The 22,527-nt window shown below is 40.7% G+C and overlaps 1 protein-coding gene across 1 annotated transcript in view; it reads right to left on the reverse strand.

Annotated features, from left to right (window-relative positions):
* Positions 1 to 20,968, reverse strand: part of Fgf12 (fibroblast growth factor 12) — a 595,461-nt gene extending 574,493 nt beyond the window's left edge. The window contains exons 1-2 of the mRNA NM_010199.4: positions 20,871 to 20,968; positions 20,559 to 20,701 (exon numbers count right to left, since the gene is read on the reverse strand). Of these exons, the coding sequence (NP_034329.1) occupies positions 20,559 to 20,571 (13 nt within the window). The 5' untranslated portion in view covers positions 20,572 to 20,701; positions 20,871 to 20,968. The remainder of the gene's footprint in view (positions 1 to 20,558; positions 20,702 to 20,870) is intronic.
* Between the last annotated feature and the right edge of the window lie 1,559 nt (positions 20,969 to 22,527).

Below are 22,527 nucleotides of genomic sequence, written 5' to 3' on the forward strand. Positions count from 1 at the left end.
TTTAATCAATAAGTTAAAAAAAATGCTTCTACTATATTCTTGTCTGTACCCCTATGAAGCTCAGATCCCAATGAGCCTTCACCTAGTGACTTTCTGAAGAGTCCGTAATGTACAGGCTGATTTCCAAACTACTTTAAAGCTAACTTCAGAAGTTACAGAGTGATGGTTAAGGGTAGCAGCTGAGAAAGAAAAAGAAAGAGAGAGAGAGAGAGAGAGAGAGAGAGAGAGAGAGAGAGAGAGAGAGAGAGAGAAAGAGAGAGAGAGAAAAAGGAAGAAAGGAAGGCAGGTCTAGCCCAGGGACTTGTGCATAAATGGTAAGAAGCCTTTACTTGTCTCCTGACTATGTCCTCATTGTGAGTGAGGTAAAGATCGGAACGGATCCTATAACAGCCCACAAGAAGTGAGCACCCTCTGTTATCACACGGAATGAGTATAGGTGGCCCTGGCTCCAAGCAACAGGAATTGTCTTGTTTGGTGCTGGTCTAAGGTTCTGAGAATTCATACTTTAGAGCCACTAAAAAGCTGACCTTGGTTTGCACAGTGGTTTTCAGACCTGAGCTCGCAGAAACTGACACATTCGACTCCTGCCCCAGGGAGTTGAAGCCACTGGGGTGAAGAGGGAGGAGCCCGGGTCAATGAAGAATCTCATCTCTCATTATACAGGATGTACATAAAGAAGGGTCTTTTGTTTCTATTTTAGCATCTGTAGATAAATTACTATTATCTATATCCAGGAGCAATTTCATGCCTAACCTAAATGACGATATCCAAGGATTGGAGGACAACAGGAAATCAAAACCAACAGGATCCATTATTTAAAGATCTCTTTAATTGAGATGCACAAAAAAATGACTTTCAAAAGAGGAAGGAGACATGGAAGCATGTGAGTTACATGTGTGTTATCCTGAGTCTTTATGCCTATCACCTAATGAAGATCACCATGAAAATCAAGCCACTTTGTTATATATAAAGAATGTACACTCTGACCTTTCCCATTAACTCTCTATTGAATGTTTAGTTAATGCCAACTCACTTGAATAACAAAGAAGAAAGAAATAACTTTTGCCCTCATGAAGCACATATAGCTAAAGAAAAAGAGGGTGACCCAAGAGATGGACAGATGGTCTCTCAGTGTGACAGAAGTCAACAAAGCAGACAAGGATGAAGAAAAACACTTTTAAGAAAAGTGCAACCTAAATGCTTTTGTCTTTAAAGAATTCATACATGTTGGGCAGATGTTGTAGGATTTCACTGGGGTTGTTGGGTTTGCTCATAATGCATAACTCATTACTGTTAGTGTTATGTCTCTGATTAAGAAGTGACCATTGGATGTTGTGCCCTTTATACAGCATCTGCTAACTATTAATGCAGTTGTGAAACCATAAATTCAGCAGAATACATCACACTCTTAAATGTTCAGAGGACACATCATTCCGTGCCTTGCTACATATATGTGTATGTATATGATGTATATGTGTATATATGGCTGCTGTGTGCTTTCAAGACACTGTAAACAGGGGAACATCTGGAAAGGATGTTGCAGACACCTCATCTGAACTTGTGGAAATGCGATCAACATGAACCCATACAAGTGAAAACAAATCTGCTCTTTTGGTTTAAAACGGTGGCCCTTGATCTTTCTAAATGAAATATTACTGAGGACTCTCTCATTGTCATGAGCCATTCTCCTCTAATGTTGTGGGAGTTCGAGTTCGAACTACACCTACATGCAGAAAACACACAGACTTCATCTAAAATGTCATTCTTTAATTTTCAGAGGTTCTTAAAACTAGTACTTCTGGATTTCTGTGGCTCATAGTCATGAATTAGAATTTTTAATCATATTAATAGACAGCTGGGCATGCGGATGGAGGCTTGAAATTCTTAGTGAAAAGAACACTAGTATAGGACTTTTTAAATCTGAGTTCAGTCTTGACAATGCCAAAACTGGGTCACACTTTGCCCTTGTCTCAGATGGATCAGGTAAAATATAAACGCTAAAATCAACCCAAAGTCTCTCCTGGCCATAAACAGTCTGATGATGCCAGGAAGTTAATAACTGCTGATTTCAAGTTAACAAGAAGGTTTTTATGGACAAGGAAAGCTCTAATAATGAAAGTGAAGACATATTTCCAAACATGAATTTTGAAGTCAGATTTAATCTCTGCCCCTTACACAGCTGCTAATATGTGTTAACATTTTATGAGAGTATTTGCTATAGTATATTGTTTGCCAATACCTAGTAGTATGTGTAGCTCAGGGTAGGTATTTTATTGTTGGCTGTCATGAAAAATGGATGAGTGTATCACAGGCAACTTTAAAAACTTAGCTGGAGCCAATGTGTTAGCTCAGACCAATAAATCCGATAGCACATAGGCTGGAGCAAGGCCAACCTTAGCTACATAATGAATTCCAAGCTAGCCTGGGATACAGCTGAGACCCTGTTGGGAAAAGGGGGGGGGGGGTAGGGATGGGAAGTAACGTGAAATCCTGTTCCACATCATTAAATCATCAGGGAAATTCAAATAAAAACCGCAGTAAGATATTAACTCACCACAGTAGAAATACCTATTATGAGAAAGACCAACAGTAACAAACTCTGATCAGGAAACTGAAAATAAAAATACAAAAAGCAATACAGTGTTAGTGGCAATATGAATGAATATGCCCATTATGGAACTGGCACTTCTCCAAAGATGTAAAAGTGGAATTACCATAAGGCACTTCACTCCCTCCCGTGACTGAGTAAACATCTAAAGAAAATTCATTCGGTGCATCTCAGACCATGCACTCTGCCATGTTCATTTTAACCCTGTTCACCGCCATCGAGAAGAGAGAAAAAACAAAACAAAACAAAACAAAAAGCAACTGGGAATCCATCAACTGCTAGGTGAGAAAAAAGTGGCAGCTATGCATGACAATAATTCTCAGGCATGAAAGAATGAGGTCCTGACAATCCTGACAATATGGAAGGAACTAGAAAGCGTGATGTTAAAACACGGTAAGTCAGTACATGTACCATGTGATTATATCCACATGTGTACCCTAAAGCATGGGACTCATCAAAGATGAGAGGAGTGTGGTGGCTACCTTAGCCTGGGAAGAAAAGGGACAGGGGAAAGATGGGGGAATGGCTAATCATTGAGTATTAAGCCACAACTAGGAATAAGGAGTCCCAGCATGCCTGTATGGCAGGACAGCTAGAGACAGTGCTGAAATTCTGTACATTTCAAACACTAGAAGGGTATTGGAACTCTGTCATGTGGAAGTGATGTTGAAAGACATAAATACCCTTGACTTCATTTAAATATTATACAAGGTTAAAAGTGTTTAAAACATAACATGGTACACCAGTAATCTATCAATTTATGTTAGCATAGAACAGTTTAAATAAATTTTAAAAATTCAATAGAAGCTTCGAGTAGTTTTTTGAACTCTATGTGGAGATGATCTCGAAGACTGTTTTAAGCCAATAAGCCACATAAACTTATTTTTCTCATGGGAGGATGAATAACCATGATGGTTTTCAACTTAGATCACCTTAGGAAAACTGAAGGAGCGGGGCACAGCTAACTCCACCAAGTGGCACATGCAGGACCTCTGAGCTGAGATGATCTTCCGTGGGATTATTCCGTGTCCTTTCAAAAGTAAAGGAATTCTAAGTAAATATGAAGAATTGTACACAGAAGTTTTGCACACTGGACACACTGAACTACAGTTCAAGGATACATGTTTAGTGGGGTGGGCAGGTGTGCTCATGTATGTGTGCACACACACACAAACACATACACACGCATGTGTGGGTGTGCATGTGTGCATTATAAAATTTTAATGATAGCTATAAAGGAGAAAGCCTAACAATAATAAAACAGAAGTGACTAAAACCAGCTGGCATGGACAGGAAGGGTACAGCAGACCTCCCGTGAGTCAGCAGTGGGGAAAGATTTCACTCTGGGTGGTGGAGGAGCTGTGTCTGTCTAGAAGTGAGGTGAAAGGGGAAAGGGTAGAATATGCTGGGCTTGTGAAAATGCTTGGTTTTAAGATGGTGAGAGGACACACAAAGCCAGTTCTGAAATGCTGCCCTGATGTAACTATTTCAGCAGGAGAGTGAGGGTTATTCTTTGTGGCGAGGAGAGCAGAAGCCGTCTGTGGAGTGGGCAAAGAGCTGCACAATGGAATCAAGGAGTCTAAGTGAGCACCTACACGGTGATTGCTGAAACCTGTGGGGTCTGGCAGCATCCAGGCAGAGGCATAGTCTTGGATGGTCTCTTCACCATTGTCCTACTACACGCAGACACTGATAGTGCACAGACTACACAGTAAACACCCCCAGGAAGATCACTTATAACTAAGGCCATTGCTGACAAACCCCACTGCACACACAATTTCCAGATACCATTTTATCGCCACAACCACTCTTTAAACATGAACAACCAACCACATATTTAAAACACCGGCAGAAAGTCTCTATCAAGAAAGATACAAATCAAAACAAATAAGCACTTAGTAGAAACAGAGTCTATGGGAGGATACGGAACATACTAAAGTACATTTTCATGATTTTTCATCAAAGGCCTTTGAAATAAGATGGCAAAATACAAAATCAAACAGCTGAAAAAGGAGGGCCCTCAGGGGTTAAAAGTCTTAATCAAAGACAAAACCAAGTGGAATGAAAAAATGACATCTGCAGATAACTATGATTCTTACACCTTATCTAAGAAACTTTACTTTGCAACAGACAGAGACCATTTTGAAAATCCCCAACCAATCAAAGTATGGCTATGAAACACAGTCCCCACTGACATATCTACAATTCCACTCCTGTGTCTAAGGCTCAAGGAACACTGGGGAAGAGGGAGAGGAAAAGCTGTAAGAGTCAGAACACCAGGAAGTGTGCTGTGTGATTGTGTCTCTTAGGAATATTAGAAGATTTCGCCAACACAACTGCTCAAAGGTGAGCAAGGACAACAGACATGCTAACAAGGAAGGGAAAACTTAGGGGACCTCAACCCTCAACAGAAAACTACGGACAACTCAGGAATGCTGAGAGTAGGAGAAATAAGCTTCGCCATGGAAACGTACACTACCTGCTGTCCAATTGGCCAGCCCTAAAATCATGCATTCAAGTGATATTATACAGATTTACCAGGTTGTATTTATGTATTTAGGAATACACAAATGGTCATTGCTAAAAACATACATGCAAGTGACATGAACCAAGTGAAATGAAATCATGATATTTGCAGATAACTTCATAGCCACACTTTGATTGGTTGGGGATTTTCAAAATGGTCTCTGTCTGTAGCAAAGCAAAGTTTTTTAGATACGCCTAGAGTTCTACACCTGCCAAATGACCATCTGTATGTGAGGGAAGACTGAGAATGTTACATCTGGGGATGTAGTAACATATTTATCTACTATGGATCCTGTCTTCAGGAAGCTAGCAGGCAACATGTTTCATGAAAGTTAAGGGAGTGATGTAGTATAATAATACAGAGGACACGGAGAAACAGGGTCCAGGCAAAGGAACCTGCAGAGGTTTCTCAGGGCACTAGTAAGGAGGCCCCCAGGGCCCAGGCAATGTACAGGGAACAGAAGAAACGAATGCATGTGGAGGGAAGGTCTTGCAAGTGAGGTTTTCAGAGGAAAACCTTGATCTGCATCTCATTGTCTGGAAGTGAGGCTCAGACAACTGTCAGGAAATTAAATGGTGTGCAATACGGAGACGTTAGAGCCCACTGAAAACAACTCAATTAGAAAAGTCCAAAAAAAATCTTAACACAAACAGAAAAGCCATCATAGTTCCATTTGTCTTAGTCATGAAGAGAACTTACTTACATAATCATAAAAATCTTGCTAGCCAATGCCTACCTCGCCAAAATTACAGTGGAAGCCCTGGGAGATAAATGCATGGGCCTGCTGCATTCTGGGCTGGAAATGTGAAATGGGAGTGAGATGAAATCGTTAGAACCAAATACCACTTACATTACAGATATACATGTGAAACAGTCCAAAGTGATTTATCTCTATAAAGAAAATTGGGAGAAGGGACAAGGAACTACACCGGTGAGAAGGACCCCAACTATAGCCGTGGCAAGAAAAATGAGCAAATGAACAAAAGTCACACACAAGGGACCCTTTCTACACTCATGGGTCATTTCTGAAGGGTGAGTATCCCAGGAAGCTGCCGTGTGTCCAGGACAGCCACCTTCTCTTCTCAGACTTGAATCAATGATCAATGAAGATCAAAAGATCTTTGCTCAGAGAAAAGATCAAGCTGCTCGTCTCAATTGTCTAACCACCCCTTAGAGTTCTGGGATGAAGACCACCTGCTGACCTTCATTTGAAAAACTTTACTCATAAACCTTTCGCCAGCCAGTCAGAGACCTCCGCCATACAAGGCACTCTTCCGGGCTTCACCCATTGAACATGGTCATTCAGTTTGGCAGGGCAGGGTCTGTCTTCCTGGAGTGGATATATGGCTTTGATCTGAAAGCCATACATTTGTAGTGTGGCTCATGTTAACTTACAATGAAAGGTGATGATTACTAGTTTATGAGTGGAGTTCACTGAAACAGCCAAGGTTGTGGGTGCTGCTTGGTGGTAGACCATGAGCCTAACATTGCTGAAGACTCTGGGCTCATCCTCAGCACCACCAAAAAGGTTTTAAATACTAAGCAAGTGTGAATTCTTCAGACTCCACGAAAGCCCAAGGCTGTGACTTTGAACCAGAGGTTACAAGGCAGTTTTGAGATATATAATATTTAAACTAAATAACAATGCTTTACTTATTGACTACTATATGAGAATCATATGCTAAACCCTTTCAATATCTTATTTAGTCTTCAAAGCAGGTCAACAAATAGCCACTAATATTAGCTTGTATTTTTATCTCCATTATGTGGATAGGCAAATCCAAATGAGTGAGGTTAGGAATCTTGCCCAATGTTGTCAGCTAGAATGTTAGCATACAAAACTCAAGACTAGTCAAGCTCAGAAATTGCTTTGTTAGCTTCTCTTTCTTCTTTAAATAAAGGTCTTGTGAATATCCAAACACACTGCTGTGACTGAGACTGAACATATTCACAAACATACCCACAAAAATCTTCATACATTTAAGAACAGCAGGATGTGATAACAACTGTAACATCCAGGGATATTAGTCTTTACATAGCTTTAGTTCTGTGCTTAATCCTGAAACTTTCCTAATTATCCGCAGATATTCAGAGAGTAATCTTTTAATCTTGGTAGATTCTGAAAGACTATTCATGCATTTTCCAATCATCATCACCACCACCGCCACCACCATCATCGTCGTCGTCATCATTATCAGCTCATCAGTCTCCATGCAAGTACTTCTGTAAGTCAAGAGTCAGTAGTGCACAGAAGGGCAGCAGGAACATATATATCACAGCACTGATTAGTAGAAACTTACAGAGGGCAACAGTGGGTTGTAGCATTTCTGCTGGCCATGCTAGTGTACTTAGAGGTACGCTTTGCTTTGTGAAGCGCATGTGTTCTTTAAAAGCTACTGAATAATTGAGGCTTTATGATCTAAAGTCCCCAGGGAATCTAATTTTCTTAAAAATGTTTACATTAATTAATGTTTTTGAAAGGCGAATGAAATCACCACCTGCATTACATAATGTGTAACAGACTTCCCTAATTTCCCTCCGGCCTTCATGATTCATCATTCCCACATCCTGTTCCCATCTCTCTGTGCAACACGAAGGTAAGATATCTGCATTTTCATCACTGTGTTCAGCCCCTAGAAGCGTGCACAGAAATCAGCACTGGTGTCTGATTGACAAAAGAATCAGCCAGTCTTTTACATTTCCCTGGCTATTTTCCATGCAGTTAAGGCCCTCCTACCATTGTCTCTACTGCTCCTTCGCCCTGGGATGCTCTTCCAATGCTTAAGTTTCCTGCTTTCTATAAATGCCAACCTCTTTCTGTATTTGGACTTTTTCTCTGCATTTGTACACATTATAGTTCTATTATGTGGTGCAATAACAGATGACACAAATCTAATTTTAGTCGTTACTTCCAGAACAATCTATACGGAAGCTATATCGGTAAAAAGTAAATTTAGAATTTAAATTTTCACCTGCATTTCTAGCAGTCAGTTCTTTGTGAGTTTGTGTTTGCCCATATCTTCCATTGCTGATTTGAAAGGTGTTTCTCAGAAGAAATAATCTGTTCTCTTTCATTGCTAGTCCAAATGATATCCAGAGCATATGGCAAAATGGTAGGTAAGTGGCCATCAAGCCCACATCTTTTCATTAATTGATTAATTAATTAACTAACTAATTAATTAATAACTAATGTGTGTAGTTGTGGATTATTGTGGTTTGTTTCCCAGATGTTATGCCATTTACTCTTTAAGCTATTTATGGCCTCCAGCATGAGAATGCCACCCCAATCCCTCATCCTTGAAGAGTCAAGACAATGTACATCTATGTCTAGAGTCAAATCTAAGCACCAGTCAATACTAGTATAGGTGTTCTGCACCTAGGATTCTCAGAAAGCAATCTAAAATTTAACAGCAGAGTGTACTCTGGGAAGTTTATGGAAGAGCATTCTCCAAGAGACACCACAAACCACATAATCAGGCACTCTGGGTATGGAGCCCAGCAACTTTGCCCTTGACCTGACCAACAATGTCCACTGGTTTTTGCTACAATAGTCAGGTTTGCTCTTCTGAAGAACCTGAGCTTTACTTAGGTCAGACAGTGAGAACAAGATAATAAAATTCCAATCCAAATCTCATTTGTTTACCAATTAGTGTCAGTGCTGTTTGCTTTTATAGTATGATTTGAACCAATGGGTCCTATTAAACTACACCCCACAGCTAAAACGTACTCTAATAGTCTTAACCAGAGGGAAGTTAATGAAATGGAGTTAGGCAAGGTACTGAAAAACACTAACAGAGACTGCAAGGATCAGCAATCTAAAGAAAGGTATGGAGGAATGTAACCTAATTAGACCACTGCAGCTGGTACGTAGGCAGGGCATGGTCAGTGATAAGGGAAGAAAAATGGCACGGAGATTAACAAAGACTCCAACTGCCAGCATCAGATGACAATCCCATCATGCATCAGCACCATTCATCCACAGTGATGCACATGACACGAGAGGATAGACCCACTTCTATGCTGAGGGGTTACATAGTGGTGGGGATCTTTGGCTTCGAAGAAACAGATGATCGAAGTAATGGCAAGTGCATGCCATCACTGAGTTCTTGTTTTAGCTCGGCTTTTAATGGCTGTTCCTCACTGGCCCCATTAATTTTGAAAGAAATTCCCAATACAAGTTCGAGGTGAAGACATGGAAATATATCTTGACCAGGCGAGAGATCTTAAAAAGTTGCTAGTGGTATGTGTGGTTTCCAGTTTTGTGGCCTTCCTACCATGCCAGTCACTTTTCCCGATAAGCCAAGCAGCTATGTAACATGAGGGTTAGAAGAAAGCTACAACAGGCTCTTAATTAAGCCACTGGAGTTGGAAGAAACTTAAGGTCTATAAGAGCTTTAGGTCCCTTCCTGAACCCCAGTCAGCCGACAGAAGCTCCCAGTAACAAGTCAAGTCTGGTTATCCTTGGCTCGAGCTGCTGCAAATTTAGTCATAAATGTTCTTTTTCCTTAGTTACAATCATATAACCAGCACTTCTGATCATAATTCATGTTCATAAACATGCTAATGGCTACTGACTATCTTGCTATCTTTTGCCCTTACACCCAGTGCCCTGAAGGTTAGGGAAATCTGTATGTACTCAGCTGGACTGATTTTTTCTTTAATGGAGGAAATGTGACTGTCATAGCAGACTAGAGCAAAGTACGCCTAAGATTCAGTTGTGTTTGAGGTCACAGATTCTGAAGCGAGTCCACTCCCCAGTTGCATCATGGGTAAAAGCGTAAGTTACTTATCGTCACTATGCCTGAGTTTCCCAGGCCCTAAATTATGAATGTCATGATATTGCTGTGTGGATTAAATGAGACAGCATGTAAATAAAGCACGGTGCCTAATGCATAGTAAAAGCTATAGAACCCTCAATTCAAAAAAAATTAATTTTTCAAATGTCCTCTAGATGTCTGACATGAACAGAACATGAAGCCATGAGGACTAAAGAAAGAGATTTGGTAAAATTCATATAAATATACTCAACCACTTATAACTGAGCCTGATCTGATACTGACTGTACCATGTTTGTCTAGAATATCAAATTGCTAGAAACCTGGAGAAAATTAAAAATCTACTCCTAGTTTTGTTACTATCCAATAATTCTACCTTTTGCCTATTTCAATGTGTTATTTATCCATGATATACTTATTGCTCATTATTGATATCCAGGCATATGCCCACAAATACTCTTCATAGCCACCATTATATCACAACTATTTCTGATCATAATTCATATTTTAAACATGTTAAAGCTCTTCAATAGATTGCCTTCATCTTTTACAAAGCTAAGAAATTCAGTTTGACTATTAGCTCATTCTACCAGGTAAGATTCAGCTGGAAACAACAATAATTCTGTCTCAAAGGAGCAGCAAGAAAGCCGAGTGCTGCCAGAGATACCTACTCTTTTCAAATGATGGAAAGGCAGAAGAACTGAGCGTATTTGGTTTTGAATAATGTATTACTAATGATTGAAAACAAAGGAAAATCAAATCTCCCATCTATAACACCAGTAAGACACTCAGTACAGAGTGCTCGGCATGGGTGGTACTTTTGCCTTTTCTTGCTGGAATGTGCTTGTTAGAGCTGGAAGAGAGACGATATTATATCAACTTCACATATGACTGATATATAAATAAACCAATCTTAATTGTAAAAAAGGATACATATGAGGATGAAAAAAAGATGTTATGAAAATATAATGCAGAAGCTACTGAGCAAAAAAATAAATAAATGCTATCATATTAGCTAAAGTCAGGAAGGCGGGAGCCGCCAACCATAATCACAAAGCAAACATCTACTCTTTCCTCCTCACAGCGCTGCAAATGCTCATTCTAGAATCTCTCAAATTCAAAGACTCCTGCCTCTCTCTTTCTTTGCTTCACAGATGAAAAGTAAGGTGAACGCAAGAAATGATATCAAACTCCCACAGCGAGCTGAGACATGAGTATGGATTCAGATCTAGACCTCCACATTCCAAGCTAGCGTCATTTCCATAGGTCTCCATCACTATCCATCAAAGCAGACTGACAGTCCTACCACGCATAAAGCTACATGCTATGACTGGAGAGTTAAGAGATGTCCCCAACAAGCTCGTGTGCTCAGTGGGTGGCACTATTTTGAGATCTGTAGAGTCTGTAGGAGGTAGGGTTTGCTGTGGGAGGGTGCATCACCATGGTGGGTCTTTGAGGAGTATAACTCTCCCTGGCTCCAGGTGAAATCTCACCTTCCTGGTCTGTGCCTGACACCTACTGATTACACTCCTCCTACCACAGATGATGTCGCTGTTGTTTCATCATGTCTTCTTCATTGTGATTGACAGATTCTTCTAAAACTGTGAGCGAAAATAATGCCTTCCTTGTAAAAGCTGTTTCTGTAAGCTATTGTGTTCTCATTAATATAAAAAAAATAACTAATATCCTAAATGGTAATTTCCCCAGGCTTAGTGCTTTCTTCCTTAGAATAATATCAACTGTCAACCCAGCTGCATGCCCATAAGCTCAGTCTCAAAAATTATTACATTAAAAAAACAGGTTTAAGGCTAGGCATAGTGGCACATGCCTTCAATCTCATCACTCTGGAGGCAGCGGCAAATAGATTTCTGTGAGTTTGCGGCTAGTCTGGTCTACACACGAGTTTCAGGCCAACAGTGAGATCAGCTTTGAAAAACAAACAAACAAACAAACAAACAACAACAACAACAAAATCTAGTTCAACATTGGATCTGTAAAATCAGTGTGGTTATTTGGACTACTATCCACTATGCTTTATTTTCTATAGAAAGCAAGAGCAGGGATCAAAACAGAACATTAGAAAACTGACAACATAGCTTCTCTATAATATGAGAGTGAAGTGGGCAGGAGAAGGAAAGGAGGAGGAAGATAAAAAGGAAGAGGAAGAAGGAGAAGGAAAGAAGAGAAAGGGGGTGGGATAAAGGGGAAGGAGCAGGAAAGAAGTCATGAAAGTTGGTTCAGAACACTGAGATTTAAAAGATCCCCCCCCCCCAAGGAACATTTATAGGATAAGTAGAGGAAACAGAACTTGAACACAGGACTTTCTTGTTCCATTAGAACACAGCACATTTGTTTCTCACTCCCATGTACCAAACCCAATATAAAGATTCAGCATCCCACCAGCACGGAAAGCCCAGTTTTCAAAACTCGAACTTGGGACATTTCACATGGTCATCCATTCCCAAAAGTGCTGTGCAATGATTCAACCAACCATCACCTGACTGTGAGAGGCAGGAGCCGCCATTCCTCCCCTCCCCCGAGGTTATCCAGAGCACTCGAATGATTGCATTACTGCTTTGCTTTGTCTGCTGGTGCTGATGTGAAGCCTGCAGGTAAAAATGCTCCACGTCATCTTGTTTTGAATTTGCAGGCTCACAAATAAAGCATGATTTGCAGAGTCTTTCTTCTCGATACACAACAAATATTTCTTCCTTAAATTCTAGAGAAAGAATAACACAGAACTGAACTAAATTCAGTTTCGAGTGTCCTAGAAATGGTGAAAATATTTTGGAATGCAAGAAGAGCCTTTGGAGCGGCTTTTAGTTTTCCATATTTTCCTTCTCAATTGGAGCAATCATATAAAAAATGTTTTATAATTATTGTATTTATGCAATCTAGTATGTGAATGAAACTAAGAAAAACAAACAAATAAAATGTTTTGATATATTTTGAGGTCAGAAACATGTCTCCAGTTTCCAGTTTCCAAATAGCTGGAGAGAAATCATCTCAGTTTGCCTTGTAGTGAGGTCTGTTTAGTCAGTTTGATCATAGTGAGCATTTGAGAACCTGATACAAACCTAAATGCTGCTCATGGATGATAATATAGGAGCAAGGGAGATTCCAGGAGGCAGTGACTTGCATGGCTGCCTCTTCTTGCCTACTTACTAAAGAGAATTCATTTGTATTTGGTGATCCTTTGAATGGCCTGTGAAAGCTTCTGGATTGTTCTTCCTGCTGTCCATCCCATTGGGCTGTTTCTCTGACTAACAGTGGACAAACAAAATTTAAAATCAGCTCATTAACTCATGTCTGTAGCACCAGCCATAAGGATGTTAAGATAAAAACATCATGACTTTGAGACCAGCCTACATGACAAAGAGCAGCTTCCTTCATGTGGTGTAAAGTCACTTTTTTTGTGGTTGTTGTTTTGGTTTTGGTTTTTTGAGACAGGGTTTCTCTATGTAGCCCTGGCTGTCCTGGAACTCACTTTGTAGACCAGGCTGGCCTCGAATTCAGAAATCTGCCTGCCTCTGCCTCCCCAGTGCTGGGATTAAAGGTGTGTGCCACCACACCCGGCTGTAAAGTCACTTTTGATGAAATGTGCTCCTGGAGTCCCCAGAGGTGGTAAACATCTAGATGGTGCTGGTGAAAGGGGAAAGCTCTGTGAAAGAACAACAGGTGTCTTTGAGATTTCAACCAAGGTACCATCATTTGCATCATAGCCACCAAGTAGCTTAACTTCTCTGGGTAAGAATCCCACTTTTGCAAAGAGAAGAAGAAGGGGGGGGCTGTACAATGAAACTGGAGAGATGAGAAAACTCCAATGAGTTAAGAGGCATAGGTCCTAGTAAAACCTGTACTATGTCCTCCTGCGAGCAAAGGGTGCTAGTAAGATGAATGAATGACGTGTCTCTCAGCTTCAGTTTCACTTACTTTACATACTTGTGTATTTATTTTCTCTCTCAAGTCAGTAGCAGAGGAATCAAATCTCTCCTTGATGGTCTTTAGCACTAAAAAAATGATTTAAAAAAAATAACAAAGGAAGAAGAAGGCCTGCAGTGTTGTTGATTAAACACACAGTTAGTTACTTGCTTGCCATGCGTCTTACCTGTCATGCATCTAATTTCCAAAGTATTTCAGTAATAGCTGAGTGCCCTGGATCCCAGGTGTCCTGTGGCTCTTATTTGAGAATCACTGCTGATGGACAGAATTTACCCACTTGCACAGTGCTTCAAATCCAGTCAATGCATACTTGACCGGATGTATCTCTACCTACTACCAACCCACAAAATGTTGCGTAACTGCCTCACAACAAAGTCTCAGCATCAATAGTAACTTAATAACAAATGCAGTTATCAGAAAAGTTCCTGTTGGACATGTAACCGGCTGCGGCTCAGTGTTGGCACATACTTAACTAAAGTAAGGCCCTAAGTTCTATCCGGAACACCTATATAAACACATGGAGTTTGTTAAGTAAATAAGTAAATCAAGTAGAATGTGCACAAAAGTAACCCCTTGGCTAAAGTGAACCCTTTGTGCATGGCAGTGCAGGTTGCTTGCTAAGTATCTGTGCAGTTTGCTCCTCCCTCTGGAAAGACCAATTGTACTTCGTACTTCTGATATTGTGGTATGGAGGTGGGAATGAGCCTTGGCTTATAGAAAACAGCCTAATTTTTTGATATTCCATTTTGTCTATGAGATGAAGTCAAAACGCGTAATCGTGGAGCTTTAAAGCAGATAGCACACAAAGACCTTTGTGAAACCACAAAAACGCCTCATGGTGTTATTTATAGTTGTTAATGTGCACTGCATTCAGAAACTGTCGGTATCAAATGTAATAAATTGCTATTGGTCACTTAGCGGGCACAAAAATGTCTATTTAAGGACAGAGAGATGCCTCTGAGGATATAGGTATTTGCCACCAAGCCTGACAGGTTATCTATCCTCTGACCTGCACACATTCACATACAAGTGAATGCTCAAAACAAACAAATACACAAACATAATAGCACTAATCTAGTCACGTCAGTACCTCACAAACTTGAAAGAACAAAAAGGCAAGGCTAAGAAAGTGGCCGCCCCTGGACTCTTTGCTGAGGATAACAAGTCTGCTAATAACCACTTAAGTTCGACAATTCATCCCCAGCTAGGCAGCTGGTCAGCTGGAACTGCTTTCAGAAGAGACTCATAGTTGGTGTTCACATGTTCTCCCACACAGTGATTTTTCTTTTGAAGAAACCAAGGTAGAAACCAAAGAAAGGCATTACTGCTGTAGAACATTTAGTCTTCTCTCCGGGGTCTCTAATTACACTAGAATTCCATATTCTAGCCTCCTAGGTAACCTACGAGGACTTGGAGAGATGAATGGAACAGAAGTGTTTCTAAAATAAACAACCCAGGGTCTGTTTGTGAATCCCAGCTCCAAGCCCAGAGAATTGGAATCAGGACACAAATCTCTACCCTGCACTCAACAGTATTCCTGGAACAACATGACAGTTCATCATACATTTCAATCAGATGAGCCAAACTCTCTTTAATGTTTAAAAATCTTAAGACCCAGAAAGGAAAAGAGAGTTGTTCAAAGTGAACACCATTCGAACTGGGCAAGAATCTGCGTGCCCTATACCCAGTGACCATTCTACCCCTTTCCTTACTAGATCTGACTTCTCCACCATGGTGGTCTTTCTAGTTGTTATTGCTGTGCAACGAGGAAGCAATTTTCATAAAATTATTTTTCAGTTCTGCTAAGTTAATGACTGCAAAAAGCATTTTGTTTCTTTTCCAGAAAGCGTGAGCAAGTTTTGTTGGAAACAGAAGTTGGTTTCCAGCCTTCTCTGCCCTGGACTCAAACTGATGTTTCTCAGTGCCTTTGTAATGTGATGACTTTCTCTCTCACTCAGGTACTAATCCTATCAACACATGAAAATGTTGCTTAAAAAAAAAAAAAACTATTCTCTATTCAACTCAGCATGTAAAATCAACTCAGCAGGTAAAACCAGTGTACCTACTATCAAAAGTAACATGTTTTTCCTAAGGTGGCCTCCAGAGTACCTGCTGAAATGTTACAGGATCAAATTATGCCCTCAATAAAGTTAATCAATACAGTAATAAAGACAAGGGGTAGGAGAGCAATGTGGTTAAGATCAAGGATTACATCTTAGATTTTGTTACTTAAACAGAGTCTCAAGTAGACCAGGCTGGCTTCATACTAACTATACTGTAGAGTCTATCCTCTGACTCCTAATTCTCTGGGTGCTGGAGTTACAGCCATGAGCTACTATATTTTGCTTAGTTTTCTTATAGATTTTCAGAACTAAGCATGTTGCCCACAAAGTAGACACTCATTAAATATTAAATAAAGATCATTCAATTGACGGTGTAAGAAATGCAACATACAAAAGCAGGCATTTCAGCTGCATAGAAAATTCTATTTAAATAGCCATTAAACACAGAGGTCAGGAAAGACAGTGCAGAACACTGAACTGAAAGACAGTTCAGAGAGCTGAGCAATACAATACAATGGAATACAATACAATGGAAGTGACCTGTACTGTGGTGAGATTCATGCCAACTTAAACAGTGCAGTACCTCTCATGGGCTAACAGTGGTATCTTAACAGGAATTCTCAGTGAACTTCAAGAATAAATGTTTAAAGATTATTGGGAGCTGAAAGCAAATGGCTAGAGTAAGAACAGGAGGGGTTCTTAAAATCAAGTCTGATTGGTATTCAAACAACAAGGCAGAGACTTTCTTATCTGCTTTCTCCCAAACAGGGGTCTGGGACCTGATCACTCACCCATAACCTCCACAAAGAGTAGATGATCTCTATCTGAGCTTCCTCACTACGGTGTCTCGTGTACTGTCCCTTTCAGTTACAGTCTGCTTCCTACAATTTAGACAAGTGGCTCTGAGACTTTAACGTATATGTAAACGACCATGCAATTTTTCAGGAACCCAGGTATGAAGTAATAAATCCTGAGAGATTTGGCAAGCATCTTTAAAAACTTCTGAGGTCATGCTCATGGTCCTGAAATGTGAACCAACAAAAGTGAGGTCTAGGATCAATCAATGGTTATTGGCTGGCTAGTAGCATCATTTGGAAGATGTGGGGAGGGTTGATGAGAATGGACCCCATAGACTTATATGTTTGAATGCTTGGTCCACAGCTGGTGGAACTATCTGGGAAGGATTAGGAGGTGTGGCCACTGGGGGGGAGGTGGGCTTTAGTGTTTTACAGGCCCATAACCCCTCTCTCTTCCTCTCCCCCTCCCCCGTCCCCTTCCCCTTTACCCCCTTCTCTCTCTGGAAGACATAAGCTCTCTGCTACTGCTCCAGCACCGCACCTGCCTGCCACCATGCTTCCTGCCCAGATAATCATGAACTTATACTCTGAAACCATAAGTGTTGTCTTTTATAAGTTGTCTTAGCCATCGTATCTCTTTACAACAATAGAAAATTAACTAGGACAGAGGAGGGGTATTGGGTTTTGGTTTGGTTTTGTTTGTTTTTAAAGAACTATACACAGATCCCTTCCTTCGAACTAGGTAAACTCAAATCTCAAAGGATGCAGCCTAAACATCTCTACATAGAGAAATCACTATAGGTGTTTTGCTTTTTTTTTTTTGGTTTTTTTCTTTTTTCTTTCTTTTTTTTTTTAACATGCATGAAGTTGAGACTCTATGCCAAGCAAAGAGTGATACAGTCAGGAGAGAGGAAAACAGGGAAGAGAAACACAAGGTACCTTTAAATCATTGTTCCTGAAACTTTATCCTGAATACAGACGACCTAGAGTCTGTAATCAGTCTGTCTAGTGGGCCTAGAGTAAAACTGAGCATCCTGCAGTTCTAAATGTGTCTGCAAACCGCAGTCTATCATTAAGCACACAGATGGGTGGCTCTCAAACACATCACACCTGGGACATTTAAAAAGTGCACACATCTTGGTTCCTATCCAACATTCGAACTAAGTATCTTAAATATGACCCTTCATGAGAGTGTTTATGAAGCATACCAAGCAGTTCTAGGATGCAGAAAAGTTTCTGGACCCCCAAGTTCAAATATTAAACACTCTACGTTATTTGAGAATAGTCCTTGGGATCTTCAGGGCACAATTTCTGTCAAAGTTACTCCCAACACATCAAACTCAGTCTTGGAGACAATGTAATTACCACGGAGCACAAAGATCCTTGATACTGACTCAGAATTGAGCTGTGTTTCCTCCTTATCTTCGATGACGGGGAGTGATGTCAAATAATAAGAAAGCAAGCCGAACTCATCTTACTTGTGAGCCTCATGGCTCTCACGGAGCTGGGTGGCTCCTCTGCTCTTCAAACAGTAAAGGTAATGTGAAGGTGGCCTGACACTGGTGACAGGGTTCACATCTAAACAGAGGTCACGGGAACGTTTTCTGCTATGATAAACTCTTGTATAGTCAGTTGAATCATTTGATGATTCTTTAACTCAGTCTAAAATTAATTCCAATAAAGGAAATAATGAGTAATGCACTTATTACTTGAGCATATCTTCCTATGATTACATTTGAATCTATTGGGGACAGGACATAAGAAATGAAAGATGTTCTTATTAGAATGGAATGCAGACACAAATGCCCATGAATATATTCCTTTCCCCATCTGGAATAAAAATTCAGAGTTAGCTGCAGTCCTAATCATGCCAATTGCATCGATTTAGAAACTATAAGTATTCGTGTCAGCGTGGTTGCTAATTGGACAACTCAGCTTTGTAAAGTCCGGAAATTAAAATTCATCAAGACTTTCACTTGCTCCTTTGTTACAAGTAACTGTGAGTCCTCTGCAAAATGGCCACGATATTAGCTTATAAAAAGAGTTCTCATTGCCTTTATATCAGAGCTGTGAGCCACTAGATCATTGTTGTCTGACTTAACATAGAACTTTTGGCCCAGTTCCTCTCAGGTCTATTTCTGAAATTCCGTCTCTCTTCTGAACTCCCCAGACTGGCAGCATGGCTGGAACTCTATGGTTATTATTAGGACTTATAAACCACCTGGAACTCTGAGAGGCAGGCAGCATTCCTTATAGGCAATAAAAGAAAATACAAAATATTGCTGAAAGATATATACTCATTTTATGATGGACCAATAATTGCTGTATAAATTCGAGGCAAATGTTACCAAGAACCACTGCCAAATAACCAGATTTAATGGCCAAATACCAGGTGTCGTCTAAGCAGAAAAACAGTTTTTCATAGTAAAGTGATACTCTCTGTTGTTAACCTTATGTCCAAGAAACGCTTAACTAACTAAAACATTATATTAATTTATGATTTAAGAAAGATTGCATTTTCATTTTAAAGTGGATTCTGTAATACACTACGTATATTAAGAGACGCGGATTTTCTCTGTATGTACATTATTGTCGGACAAGGAAGTGCCCACCAAATGTGTCACAAAAATAATTTGCCCTATCTGAAAACTGCCCGCTACTCTTTCTCCACATCATTTCAGATCTTCCTTTAGTGCCAGTGCTTACCTAGGTACAATTACAATAAACCTACTAATTAAATACTCAAAATAACCTTACTGAGCAGACGGCTGCTATCACCAACACTCCAGTTTTACTAATCATACCAGAAATAGGTAGCTCAACACCACTCCCCGAGCCTTAAGTACATTGCCACAGTGACTGACATTCTGGTTAAAAATAAAACCTCGCTTCAAATATAGCTTCTTCCAGTTCTGGATAATGAATATAGTTTCATAAAAGTTGACATCATTTCTCTGATTTCACCAAAATTAAATACATTCTATATTCCTACTGGGTATCTGGCCACGTCCTCACTCAGGGTACTCACAACCTAGTGGGCATTTTAAGGAAGGGAAGAGACCTGTTTGTGTGGGGTTAAGTCCAAAGGACATCCAAACTTACAATTCTAATGGCTGCTTTGTTTATATGTGTTAGATATGCCAACGAGAAGTTGATTCCCACAGTTCATGTAGCAGTTTGTGGGTGTAAATTTTTCAAATTTGCTTATGAGGAGAATTTAAATATGTACATGTCCAAAACTAGTGAACACAACGCGCTCAAAGAGCCAAGCAATACTTCTGTACCCTGGTCTTCTTAGAGGTCAGTTCCTGTGCACGCTGTTTCAGATAGATCCAATTTTTCGTCTGATACCCATTCAAAATGCAGTCGGATGTCATACACACCCAGAAACACCATGTTTGTAGGGTGGGGTGGAGAAACTCAAACATTTTTAGCAATGCATTATTGGATATCGGCTATAAATATGCCTGTAAGCATATCCTAAAGCCAACAAAATATATGTATTTCAGTTCATCATTGTACAGGAAAGAAATCGCTTTACCAACACATCTTTCCTCCCCCTCCATTTTGGGAGGGAGTCTTATCCATCCCCCCTTAAAAAAAAAAAAAAAACTCATCCCACTCCACTACGCAACTGATGGGAGTATTAAACACTGGCTTCCACGCTGTGGGAGTTAGTGGCCTTCTTGCCACGTTCCTGCTGCTGCAACGGACATAGCATCTCCTCCTCCTATCGACCTAGTGTGATGCTCCTCCCGCTCCGGAGCACTGCAGTCCCCTAGCCGAGGGCTGCCCTGGCCACACGCACATGCAGCGGGAAGTGCCCCGGTGGGGACAGCCACATACCTTTGCTCTCCATTTCGGTCCCTTTAGAGTGCTGGGAAGTTCAATGGAAGTTGGCAGGAAGATGTGGGCCCGCTTCAGATCCCCAAATCTGGAAAGCCAATCTGATGCTTTCGCCTGTACTTCCTTCTTTCCCTTCAGGCTTCCTGAAAGATGGGATTTCTTAAACCTTGAAGCTGCGATCAGCCACCAAAGGACACTTAGCAGCAGCAGCAGCAGCAGATTTGCCTCTACATAGGTTAGGTTGCGATGCATATCTGATACTGAAAAGCATGCACAGGCCCGCTCAGAATTGTATTTTTTTTTTTTTTTTACCTGAGTCTGGAAGCTGCAAGAAGGAGCTGTCCTCGGAGCGTGGTGCTGCAGGTGTAGTGACAGATCATCCCACTTTGCTCTGGATGTACAGCAGATTTGCATGGGCGCTGGCACGCATGCGCAGGGCGTCCCCCTCCCTTTTTCACCGCCTCCCGCTCCCCCGCCCGCCCTGGCTTCTCTCCCCAATACGGTCCTCAGTATCCCAGCCCGAAAGCAGTAGCATTCGGTCACAGGAAAGCGCTGCTAAAAATAAACGCCGGACCGGATTTTCCCCTGCAAACTAGAAAATGGATTGGACTGGAACGGCGCATCAATCCCATCCGATTTTCCAGGACTGCTTACTGAAGCCCTCTAAGAGGCCGGGGTGTCTGAGCTGAGCGTGCTGCCTTCCCCAAGGCAGAGGGATTTACGAATTCTGCTTAGTGGACATGATGTGGGCTCCTCGTGGTTGCCGCAGTAACTTCTCAAGTGTCTGCCTCCCCTCTCTCCCTACAGACTTCCCAGGTCGATCCTCTCCATCCCCGTGTTTGTTTGTTTTGCTTCTCGGTGGAGTGGCAGGAGTCAGGGGCTGGTGGTACTTTAGCATCCTCCCTTTTCTGTACCGTCCAGACTGGGTGTCCCCTTTGGCATCCACCCCAGCACTGTTTCATACAGGCTCCACGGTATCTGAAGTTCTTCAAAGCGCCTGGCCCGAGGTGTTCAGAGGCGCTGTTTATCACCAAGACAGAAAGTCCCTAAAGGTGGGAAGGCACCTTATAGATATAACAATATATTTCGAAATGGAGAAATGTGGTTCCACCCCCTTTTTTATTTTTATTTTTTAATTTTTTTTAATGGCAAGGTAAACATTTTTGTTTCAGACTGTAAAGAAGGCTCAAAAGGACAAAATACCACAGTTCTTAAGCCCACACTGTATTTTGCTTATACATAAAATGTTTAATTGGGAAAATGTTACATATTTGCTAGTTTTTAATTGCCAAGATTTCCCTAAGAAGATATTTTGCTCCTCAAAACAGTTATATTTTTCTAGAGTATAAAAACGAATACAGAAAATTTAGATAACTGGAAAAGCCAAAGAACGAGATAGAGGGATCACTCACCCACACCAAGTAAGAGGAGACTCTTTCCACAGTAGATTCCCATCCCAGCTTCCAAAACGCAGAAATGAAATAAAATGTACTCACAACAAGGAACATGGGGCTGGTTATAATTTAACCTTGTAGTGATTCAAAGGGGATCCTAGGGTTTGCCAGGAAAGCGACTATGGTTATATGACTACAAATTTTTATTATCACATGACTCAACAAGACAGGGACTCTCAACAGCAGAGATGTCTTACCAGTGACTTCCTGGGCTATAACAAACCATAAAGGATGGAATCACAGAGACCATAAACTATCTGCAATTTATCTGCAGATTCAGAAGACATGCCCAACCAAGTTTTCCGTTGCATTTGGTTTTCTGCCCACCCAAAAAAAAAAAATTGCTGTTTTGGGGAGCATGTATTTCCTTAGGGAAATTTGAACAACTAAAAACTAGCAAATACTTAACAATTTCCAATTAAAAATTGGAGGATTTCAAAACGTTGGTGTCGTTTCAACATTTTATGGGTGTAGGAAGGACGCCGAGAGTAGCATCATTCTGTAAGAGCATATCA

The sequence above is a fragment of the Mus musculus genome, chromosome 16 (assembly GCF_000001635.26).
Source record: "Mus musculus strain C57BL/6J chromosome 16, GRCm38.p6 C57BL/6J".
Taxonomy (NCBI): domain Eukaryota; kingdom Metazoa; phylum Chordata; class Mammalia; order Rodentia; family Muridae; genus Mus; species Mus musculus.